At 34.7% G+C, this 12025-nt stretch overlaps 1 protein-coding gene across 1 annotated transcript in view; it reads left to right on the forward strand.

Moving 5' to 3' along the window:
- Positions 1–283: 283 nt before the first annotated feature.
- Positions 284–12025, forward strand: part of LOC126183600 (adapter molecule Crk) — a 38925-nt gene continuing 27183 nt past the window's right edge. Inside the window, exons 1-2 of the mRNA XM_049925706.1 lie at positions 284–775; positions 3786–3908. Coding sequence (XP_049781663.1) covers positions 741–775; positions 3786–3908 — 158 coding nt within the window. The 5' untranslated portion in view covers positions 284–740. The remainder of the gene's footprint in view (positions 776–3785; positions 3909–12025) is intronic.

Here is a 12025-nt window from a genome sequence, read left to right on the forward strand (position 1 = left end):
CTCCATTGAGAATGACATGCTGCGTCCTGTTATCTAGGAACTCCTCAATCATAATATCAATAATGAAAATTTTTGAGTTTTGCCCTCGCTCGTCGGATAAATTTCTGAGCGTGCCTGTGGCTCAACATCTAATTACACTCATCCCTCTTATGTAGAAGATGTGTTTAGCCTTTACGATGTCTCAGAACTTTTAGTGTTGTTTACATATTCGAAGATCTGGAACTGTTAGGAGGAGGACAAGATAATATTTGTCAACCTCGGACAAGATAGGCGAAAAGTGTCATCGCTGCCATATTGAAAGTCTGTGGCTTGTGTGCTGACTGGAAAATTGTGCAGAAATCGTGGGAGTGGAGAGTTTTATCGTAATGTGTCATTATTTTCCTAACAGTTCACTCAGAGACGAATTCATTCGTTTGTAAACATTACTTTAGTGTTCTCGTTCGGACCTTCATCGAGTCACGCTAGGACGGTGAAGTAAATGAAATAGGTCATTCAGATTACATACGAAGTGTCATCTGAGTAATTGTATGGGCTGCAGACGTTGTTAAATGATGTTTTCCGGTTACAGTCTGTCTGCGTAACAGTTTGTTTTTGTTATGGCTGATATTCGTTGTTGCTCTACAGGCAGCTTTAATGCCAATTAATGGTCTAGAGGAACTGCTGTTGAAAAGTGATGAATTTATCAAAAAGGATGTTTATATTATTTTGATGATACACAGCCAGAGCGCAGAAACTGAAGAATGGCTGCAACATTCGACCCATACGATAGATCAAGGTACGTTATTTAAAATCACACACCTTTAAGTATTTCGAAATGCAACTTGTATATTATTCCATTAATGCAGTTATAGATGCATGGCATTTCACAATAGGGAGCTACTGTACCCACGTAATAAACTTCTGTTTTATGTAAGCTGACGGATTCGTGCATGTTGTAAAGGCGTTCCAACAAATTTCGTAATTCGGAAATACTATGGCAGTACTTACCGACATTGTAATTTCTCAAACTGTTATGATTCCTCGTCACTTTCATTTCATTTGTAAGTTAATGTAAATATGAACATCATCTCGTGAATAGCTGGTCGTCTGTAAGTAATATACGGCTCTTTTAGAATTTGATGGAAGCACGCCAGAAAATAAACATTAAAATTGTTTATTTGTTTACAGCTTTAAGACCTATACACAACACACATTTCACCTAACCCAATTATTTTCACAGTGCAAGATATTGGCAGTGCGTTTTTCATGGTTTTTAAACTTATAGTTGCAGGAGTGTGATGCACCACAGTCCTTATATTGCACACTTTGAAAAAAGCTCTGAAAAACACCAAATTTTCAATGAAAACACTGGTCATTGAAAAGTAAAGAACATAAGTCTGCTGAGATCATTTTGTTATTAACAACACACTTGATGGCAGTTAGACACCCATGTGTTTATTTACAAATATATATGCTACAGCTGACAGTCAAGACCATGCTGAAGAAATAATCTTTTTTTTTTAATGTTATAGACTTAAACACAATGGTGCCCCAAATTATACTGCCCAACTATTCCTCAATTTTCTCAAACCACTTACTGCATAACTTGGTGTGCAATCAAGCCTAATGCAAATGTGGTAAACACTAATCCCCATACTAGCAGAAATGTGCCATTGGTTGTTCTGAGCCTGTCTTGTTAATGATCATGTCCAACAATAGAAGTGAAGAGTTATTTGTAAAAGAAAAGTAATGATAGTTTTTAAATGTCCTCAGCAGTGTTCTCTACCAGTTGCAATTACTTGTTGATGATCTGATTTAGTTTTGTCTTATTTTATTTTTATTTATTTGTAATTTGCTATTCAGTACATACAGCAGGGGATATACCAAACACAAGTTTGGATCAGATTAGGTAAGGGTTTAGGAGGGAGTTTTTCATGGCCTTTTCAGTGGATCAATCCCACCATTAACCACAGCAGCTTGAGGAAACCATGGGTAATACAAGTCAGGATGGCCAGACAGAGGTTAAAAACTTTCTCCTCCCAAATCTGAGTCCAGTGCTGTAACACAGCTTCACCTCACTGGATATTTTATTGGGAAAGAAAAGTGTAAAGTTAATTAGGAACATGTGGAATGGATCATTTGAAGTATTTTTTTTATTGATGTGATGTGAAACGAATCAGTTTACAGGATATGTGTACATAATTAGTGTTAACATTAATGAATGCATAATTTCTTTAGTCCTACTTGTGCAACTACACTTAGAAGCTATTTTTTCACAGGCAACCAGTTTTTAAATAGAAATTCATTCATGAAATAAAAGAAATTGTCCAGGAGAAATGATTGTAGGTTAGATCTTATGTTAATGGGCAAATGATCACATATTTTGTTGATGACTATTGGTCTTCATTTTGAGCCACTAACAGCTTTAATAATGGGTAATAAGGATGTCACTGTTACTCTCAAATTGTGGTGGATTATTTATGATGAATTCATTAGTGAATATATGTATTGTGAAGACACCGTAAAATGTCATGATGACCATGGGTGAATACCACATATTGTTCTTATCCTCAGTTTTGTGCTATCAGTACTTTCTTTCTAAGTTATAAGCTACCTCAGAAAATAATTCCATAATATACTATTGAGTGGAAACATGCAAAATATGTCAGAAGATTGAGTTGTGTGTTTCCAAGACTAACAGTTGTAAGGAAAAGAGCAAAAGTAACTGGGCTTAATTGTCTGAGAAGCAGAGTAATAAGCTTTTTTTTTTTTTTTTTCGTTCAAGTTTTCATCAGTATGTACATCCAAAAATTTGGAGCATTCTGGTACACTATTTACTTATTTATTCGTGTTCTATATCAATTGTTGGTATAGCTCTATTAGTTGTGCATAAAAAGTGTCATACATATCTAAAGCTACAATTAGTAACAATTTCTTCGAATAATTTTTCCTAGTCGGTTGTGCATCGACTTTTCAAAACAAAATTTCATTAAAAATAGTCAGCTAAAACTGTTACCTTTGATACAGCCTCTGTTACTTGTCTTCCCAGACAAAACATTTCAGTAGGCCTACTTTGCTGAAGCATTTTTTAAGATTGAGAGGGATGCCAGTATTCTGCCTAATTGCTGCCAAGGACATGACAGTGTTTTTGAAAGTAATTGAAAAATTTATTTTGTTTTTTTACACTCCTGTTGGAACATAATTGCACTTTTGAATTTGTTACTATTTATTTATTAAATTCATAACACTGAATTTTGGCCTCGTGCGTATCTAATTGTTACATGAAAGGATACAATAATTGTTCATTTTTACGTGCACATGCTACAGTTAATATTGCTCCCCTAAGTGATGGAGATGAGTTTTCAAGCCAGTGTGTTAAATAATGTCCAGTGTAGTAAAGTAAAATCTTACAACTGGCTAATAAACAGGACTGGCAGGAAAGTACAGAGAAAGGAAAAAATAATTTCTAACAGACACACAGTTTCATTTTCTGTAATGAAACATTATGTAGAAAAATATCTGATTAACAGCAATTTGTTCGTGTTGTGTATAGTGTTCCTTTCTTTTAATAGTCAATATCATGTGTGATTTTGAATATGTTTGGCATTTTCAAAGTATTCGAATGTCAGTATTTTATTTACAACATGTACAAATGCAAAACTTGCTATGCTATATCACTGTGCTTTCCACGTCATGTTTCATGTGTTGTAAGCTTAGGTGAAACACATTTGGGAAATTATACTGCATATCGCAGTTGGTTGATGTTTTCTATATGCAAACACAGTAACAGGCTGTTAATGTTTCAGTTGGTACTTTGGTTCCATGACTAGGAAGGATGCTACTGATCTCCTGATGGGTGAAAGAGAAGGTGGTGTTTTCCTTGTGAGAGACAGCAAAACAATCCAAGGGGATTATGTGTTGTGTGTTAGGTAAGGCAGAGATGTTTAGTTTACTTTAATTTTGTCTTAGTTATAAAAAAAAAAGAAATCATAGAAGGTATACTAGATGAGTGATACCTGTGTAATGAAGTTGATTTTGCTGTTCATTCTGGCACTTCAGTGCTGAAATTGGAAAGATGCAAGTGGGTCATTCCATACTAAGTCATCCAGGGCTCTACAAGCACCTGTCACAGATGTTTATGAACATTTATAATTGAATTGTATGCATAAAGGCAAGAAATTATTCCAAGTTTCATCTAATTCTAACAAGTAGTTTCTGTGTTACCACCGTTTAAAGTTTTAGGCTAATTGCATTTCTGAGGGCGATTAAGACGTAACTAAAGCATGCATGCTTTTACAGAATTTGAAGCAAAATCATTAGTGACTGAAAGATCTACACAATTCTGATTTATAATGTTCAATCATATTGAAAAACAGTATTAAAACTCAAAATATTGTTAGTTTGAAAATTGTAATGTAGGTTTAGAAAATTATGAATAGCTAAAATCTCTGTCCAAATAACCCAATGCAACAATATATTTTTGAAAGCAGCATAAAATTACCTTCCAAATGGTGCAAAAAAATTTGGTGGGGTTTTGAGTTGTAACAATTTTATAACAAATTGAAGTCAAATTTTGCAATTTACTTTGTAAAATACATTTTTGATACAATAATTAAGTATTTGAAGTTAATACAACTGTGAAAATACCGGATGAACTCAAGTCTTACGTATGAATACATGAGGTGATGATTATTTGTTTTCAAACAAATCCTTTGTACAAAGAGTTTGTGATGACTTTAAAGTTTATCAGTTATTCAGTTGAAGTTTATATGAAGCAGTATGTACAATAATTACATTTTAATGTCCATTAAGTTTTTTTGCAATAAAGCATTGATGATTATCTTTTGGGAATTAGCATCAATCTTATAAGATCTGTCAAACTGAGATGCTAACTCTGGAGGAGCTATTACACATAATAGATGGGCTGGTGGAACAGGACATCTGTCTTCTTTTTGAGGCCAAAAGAAAGCTTCTGCTGGTCTGTGAAGGTGCACAAAAAGAACGTCATAGTCCCCGTCTTTTTCATTGAAACCCAGAACTATTCCTATCCACCAGTTTTGCTCATAAACGCATGCAACGAAGGAATGTAGGTTAGGTTTAATAATTGGGATAGCCACAAAAATATTTTGTTTCAACAAAATTTCCAAATCTGAACTCACTTTGTTTGGCTGTAATTTCTTCCCAAGAAGCTGGCTTAAAATAATGGAAAATTCTTGTACCCAGTATTGTTTGACCCATTTGAAATCTAGTTTCAAGCATTCTTCTTTTAGTTTCAATTTCTTCTTCCTTTATAAAGAAAAAAGATATTTTTGAGAATAAACTTTTGCAAAAGTTGTACATTTGTTCAGTTTTTATTATCTGCTCACTTCTGCTCCGCAAGGTTTTTTTTTTTTTATTTTATTTTTTTTTTTTTTTTTTTTTATTTTTTTTTTTTTTATTTTAAATCAGTTCTCTTGACTGTGCCCCCGATCCCATCGCGTGTTGTTTCACCATGACTCGTAGCATGAAATGACCAGCTTGCATTTAGTTTTAAATCTTTAAAATGAAAACATACCTTTATCATGCTTTTGAAGTTTTTGTACTGAGCACTGCAACCATATGTAAAATACTCAATTTGGTCAATGACAGGGAAGTTTTGTTTTATGAAATCTATGGTTTTTTCCCTTGTACTGAATAAACAAATGGTACATCATGCGTTAGATCATCTGAAATCAAACACAATGTTGTTTCTTTTATGGTGGAATCTTCATTTTTAGAAAAAATCACTACTGGATGAACTGAGCAGCTCAAGTGGCTCCAATGGTAGGATTGCACTTCATTTTGCAGAATGAAGCTATAGTTTTCTGCAAAATCCATAAGAACTAGAACCTCATTAAATGCCAAATTTTCTTTTCTCTGTTTCATGTAAGAGTTTTGAGTTTTTGTGGTGTAAGAATGTGAGGTATCAGACTCATTTTTTTTATAGCAAAATCAGTAAACTTCTTGCAAGGTAGTAGCATTGTTTGTAAAGTCATTCTGCCATCACTTGAAACCCACTGTGAAAATTTAATGTCATCATCTTCATCATAGTCTGAAAGTATTTCTCTCAGATGTAGCTGCAGTGATTCACTTGTTTTTGGGCACACATCACAACATCTTAACATACAGTCCCCGTTTTGTCTATCACAATTTGTCCATCATAGTGTGTGTTGATTCTTTATCATGCTGATCCAGAGCATTTGCTAGAAGCTCAATATTTTGGTGGTACAAGCAAACACACGCACTGTCAGTTCCAGGTGAACCAGCAAGCGCACACCATTTCAGGCATAATAAGGAGCAAAATTTGGGAAATCCAATTTTAATATTTAGATGTTTTTCATTAAATGCAGTAAATAGTTCCTCTAAGTTGCATAAATGAATTCTTTTCTGCTTGTACGTATTTTTTTTTTTTTTTTTACTAACTTCGTCTTTAGCACCTGGCAACATGTAAGAAAATTCATCATCTTCATAAAACAGTGGGAAAGTGTCTGTTGTTTCGTAGTAAAGGGTTCTCCCATGTTTGGGTTCTGTCAAAGCCAAAATACCTTTCTCATTTGCAAGCATTCTGGCTTTTCGCACTAAATATTCTGATACATTATATTTTTCTGCTTCTTTTCTGCTAGACCAAGACTTTGGAGTGATTGTTAATATCTGTATTTTTTCCCGTTTGGTTAAGTTTGTCTTGAGTTTTTCCTTTATAGCATCCACTAAATGATCAAGATCCTCAGATTTTGTTTTCAATTCATTACCTTGAGTTGTACGTTCAGATTCACTTGAATCATTAGATTCTTGTACTTTCAAAACAAGTGACAACTTTTTTAACCTTGTCTTTTGCCTTTTTAAACTTCTTTTTAGCATATTTTTTCTTTGATTGAGTAGATAATGACTGAAGTTTAATTTGTGTCACATCAAACCCTAAAACAGTTTCAGCCAACTTTTCTCTTTCTACTACTCTTTTTGCATTGGTTAATTCACTCTCATTTGCTTCATCACTTTCAAGTAGAGCAATATCTTCGTGATCTAAAGTAGCTGTTGCCTCATTCAGCAGTTTTCTACATGTACTGTACAACAGCTTTCCTGACACAGAAATACTTTCCTTAACATATTTTGATTTTTCCAGAGTAATTATCCTCAAATATGTCCTCTTTGTTAAAGGTGCAGAATGTTTCTTAAATGGATCACAACAGGATTTTTGGTTCTTTTCAAAATACCTTAAAAAATAACACAAATGATGGGAACAAATATCATCTGTTTCACTGTACTTCTTATTAGTACACCAAACTAAAATTTCTACTTCTTCTTTAGACAACTTTCCCGAGATTAAATAAATGTCTTTGCTTTTTTTCAATGAAGTATTTTCACACGAAAAATTTAATAATGAACCTACTGAACACTTAAAATTAGTTTCATCTTTACTTGAACTTGCTCTTATCTCCATGGTAAGAAACACATACAAACAAAACAATAATTTTAAAAATAAAATTGTAACTGTGTTTATATAACAGTTATTTAAAGTGTCACTAAGCACAAAATACTAGGCAATTAACTTGAACAGAGCCAAATGCACTTGCAGTACAGACAGGCTGTGGGGGGGAGGCAGGGTTTCATGTCCCGACTTGAATTTCATGTCTTGACGGAAGACAGCAGGCAGACTGCTGACTGGTGTTTTTTTAATGTCCATACTTGCATTGTAGTACTGCCTTATCTGAACTTCAACACACTTCTCATGACTCCAAAAATGTTGTATGTTTCTTGACTTTAACTTCAGCTAAATAAAACAAAAGAGATAAATAAAATTACAAGTACAGTAAAATCTTTGTCCCAATTTAAAAATACACAACAAAAATGTACTAATAAATTACGGTTTTAGGTAGCTGGTCTTCCAAATTATAGTTTTAAAACTTTTTACTTCTACATAACCTCTACTATAACCGTTTTGAAACTTAAAACAGCCGTTCTATATGTTTTGAATAGATAAAACTTGTTTTGACTTCAATATAAGATAAAATGTTTACAACTTAGAACCCCACCAATTTTTTTGAACCATTTGAAAGGTAATTTTATGCTGTTTTCAAAAATAAATGGTTGTATTGGGTGATTTGGAGAGAGATTTTAGCTATTCATAATTTTCTATGCATACATCACAATTTTGAAGTTAACAATATTTTGAGTTTCAGTACAGTTTTTCAATATGATTGAACATTATAAATCAGATTTTTGTAGCTCTGTGAGTTTAAGTGTTTAATTTAGAACAGAACAGTGAAAATTTCAGGGTTCTAGCTTCAAAACGAACGATTTTGCTTCAAATTCTGTAAAAGCATGCACACTTCAGTTGCGTCTTAATCACCTTCGGGAATACAATTGGCTTACAATTTTAAACAGTGATAACTCAGAAACTACTTGATTGAATTTGATAAAACTGTGGATATTTTCATATCTTTATGCATACATTTCACATATAAATTTTGGAACATTTGCAAAAACCTTGGGTTTTATATCTAGTTTTGGCTGAATGATTTGGCATGGAATGACCCAAGTGACATCCATTTCATTCAGTCATTCATTCATAAGTCATTCTTTATAGATCCCAGTGTGTAATAGAACTTTCAAGAGTATAGATCAAGTCAGGTTTAACAATTTTAGTATTTTTATACAATTTAATTACATATTGTATTTACTAAGCACTTCCTTCCACAGTTTTACCTGGAAAATTGAACCTTGTTAAGTTTTGTTCTAGATTTAAAAATCTGTCATTTCTAAATCACATGGATCTTATTATTCTAGAGAATTCATTTTTGCACTTTGAGTAAATGTCTTGATTTGTGCCATTGAACTGAATATAACACAAATCCCGTTAATATACTGTACACTTTATTGGTGTGGAGAAAACTGGGACAGGAAATTATCAGAGAGGTAGCCAAGAATAAGAAATAACATCGTGATTTATGACAGCAACCTCAACTGCATTTGACAATGTAGAAGCTTATTAGAAGACATTGACACAGAGGTTATGCTGCTGGTTGATAGATTATTGGCAACAAGTAACATACAAAACCTAGGCCCCTCTACTGCAAAGAATGTAGTAAATCCTTTTATAAAACATTCGTCTTGCTGAAAGCTTCAAGGCTGTACATACAAAAGTAAAAGGTGCGGCATCTATTCCTACTGGCAGTTGTGAATCTGGGGATGTATGAAGTTCCAGTATTAAGTAGCTGCAGGTTGGGGGAAAAAAAAAATCAATCTGCCATTACAACAAAAATTTCGGGTTATGTAGCCCTGTTATGCTATTTCTTGTATTGAACATAATGTAAGGAATGAGATACAGCAAACACTCAGTTGCTAGTTACATAAATGTCCGAAAGATGTGATTACTAAGAGGGAAGCAAATACCTTCAAGAATACACCATTTTTGAATTTGAACTGAAAAAGATATCTTACTTAGGACTGCTAAAATTTATTCAGTGAATAGCTCCACCTTGTAGTAGGCATTCTCATATAATCAAAATAAAATGATCAAGAACTGTTCTTCAGCTTATGAAATGCTAACTGATTCATTTCCGGTTTATATTTCCAATAGTAATTCAAAACTGATAAACATGCATTAAAATTCTTGAAAAAGTGAATTCCATAAGCATGATCCAGCATAACTTTATAACTGTTACGCTCGTATATAAGATCAGCATTCTAATGATGTTGAATTAAGAGACAAATTGTCAACTTATGATCAGAAACAACTTGGAGGAGTAGAACTTCGCCTTAAACATAAAATTGTCAACAATCTGGAGGTTGGTTGAAACATTTCGCCAGCCATAGTTCTATTGCAAGTGGGCCCTTGCCTTCCACCAACCTCTGAACTGATTTGTCTGAGTCAGTTACAAGAGCATATACAGTATGACATGCAACTTAACATTTAAAAGCTTTGAAAGAGGTGAAAGTAATGATAATGAACAAAAGTTATAGAACTTACCTCGAAATGAATACCAAACTTTTAGGTGTGTAGTCTTACACATACCGATGTTGTTTTCTTCAATCCTGTGATTGATTTGATGCAGCTCTCAGTGCTAGTTTATCCTGTACAAATATCCTCATCTCTGTGTAGCTACTGCAACCTACATACATCTGAAACTGCTAGCTGTCTTCAAGCATTCTCCTTCCTCTACAGTGTTCACCCCTACCCCTACTTTTGTCTATAACCAAATTAACTCTTCTTGACTGCTCAAGATTTGTCCTTTCATCGTATCAAATTGTGCAATAAAACTGTTGCTATGTTGTGTCACTTTATATTAGTTATTCAGTCTGCCAGCCTACTCTTCAGTGTTTGACAGTAACATAACAACTTTGTAAAAAGATGACTGCCTAGGCGTGTAGAAAATCCAGAAAAGTTGTATGCTGTTAGTGATATTTTAAAAGTGAGTTGTTCGTGTTCTGTAGTATTTATGTTACTCGTAGACAATTACGTAGTATTTCACCTTGAAACGCTAATCACTCACCCCTCCACAGTTTAAACCTTAGACAGCACATATTGTACAGTGTAGAACCTTGTGACATTGCAACTAATGCTACCAGGCAGAAGTTTACACTTTTGAGACCTAGAATTTAGATCATTGTGCACACTACAACGGAGTCGGTGTAAGATGACCCCCTGGCAGCTAGCAGTGCTCTTGCCAGCTTTCAGCTGGATAGTGTTAATGGCTGCATGCAGAAACAATAGTAGTCTATATAGCTACGACAAGACTGAGACAGTGCCATAGAGACATTGAAAAACCCGTGTTGCTTGATTGGATGAGATAGGCATGCAAAGCTATCTCACTCCACCCACTGCAGCTGATAAGGATCTTCTGATCCCAACTCGAGTATAGCTTTAGAAACAAAATCTTACACTCACTTGTGTATAGAGTTTATCATCTGTGATGATGTTGAGATACTAAAACTTCTTCATATAGTTACCAAACAGCAAGCTGCTGAAATACAGAGTCACAGTTCCTCTATATAGGATCGTGGTTGTCCACTTACTTAGTGTCATCTCAGACTGACTTTGTTATTGCAAATTTGGGCTTTGTTTTCTGTAATACTTAGTCACATACTTTTAAAATAATTTTTAAAGAAAAAATGAACTGCTTTTATAATTCTGCCTTGGTTTAAAATTAAATCTCTTAGGCAGTTAAAAGTTCAAATGATGTTTTCCATAAACACACATTGTGAATGTTCATTGAACTGACCTCCATGAAGGCCTAACATGCACTCCTTGTAGACTGACATTTTATTGTGAATATTCTCTTTATGTCTCCTTTATCAGTAATATATCTGTGCAAAATAGGAAAGCTTGTGAAATATGGAAGCTAAGAAATGTTTGTGTGAAGTCACTCATAATGGCTTGGTGACAAGTAGAGATGATAAAATTATGTACATAAGAAATGTGGAATCTAAAACCTGTCAGTGCCCTTGGAGATATTCAGCCATATGCTCCAAATTTTTACGACTTCCAATACTACACTCCTGGAAATTGAAATAAGAACACCGTGAATTCATTGTCCCAGGAAGGGGAAACTTTATTGACACATTCCTGGGGTCAGATACATCACATGATCACACTGACAGAACCACAGGCACATAGACACAGGCAACAGAGCATGCACAATGTCGGCACTAGTACAGTGTATTATCCACCTTTCGCAGCAATGCAGGCTGCTATTCTCCCATGGAGACGAATGTAGAGATGCTGGATGTAGTCCTGTGGAACGGCTTGCCATGCCATTTCCACCTGGCGCCTCAGTTGGACCAATGTTCGTGCTGGACGTGCAGACCGCGTGAGACGACGCTTCATCCAGTCCCAAACATGCTCAATGGGGGACAGATCCGGAGATCTTGCTGGCCAGGGTAGTTGACTTACACCTTCTAGAGCACGTTGGGTGGCACGGGATACATGCGGACGTGCATTGTCCTGTTGGAACAGCAAGTTCCCTTGCCGGTCTAGGAATGGTAGAACGATGGGTTCGATGACGGTTTGGATGTACCGTGCACTATTCAG

The sequence above is a fragment of the Schistocerca cancellata genome, chromosome 4 (genome assembly GCF_023864275.1).
Source record: "Schistocerca cancellata isolate TAMUIC-IGC-003103 chromosome 4, iqSchCanc2.1, whole genome shotgun sequence".
In the NCBI taxonomy this organism is placed as follows: Eukaryota; Metazoa; Arthropoda; class Insecta; order Orthoptera; family Acrididae; genus Schistocerca; species Schistocerca cancellata.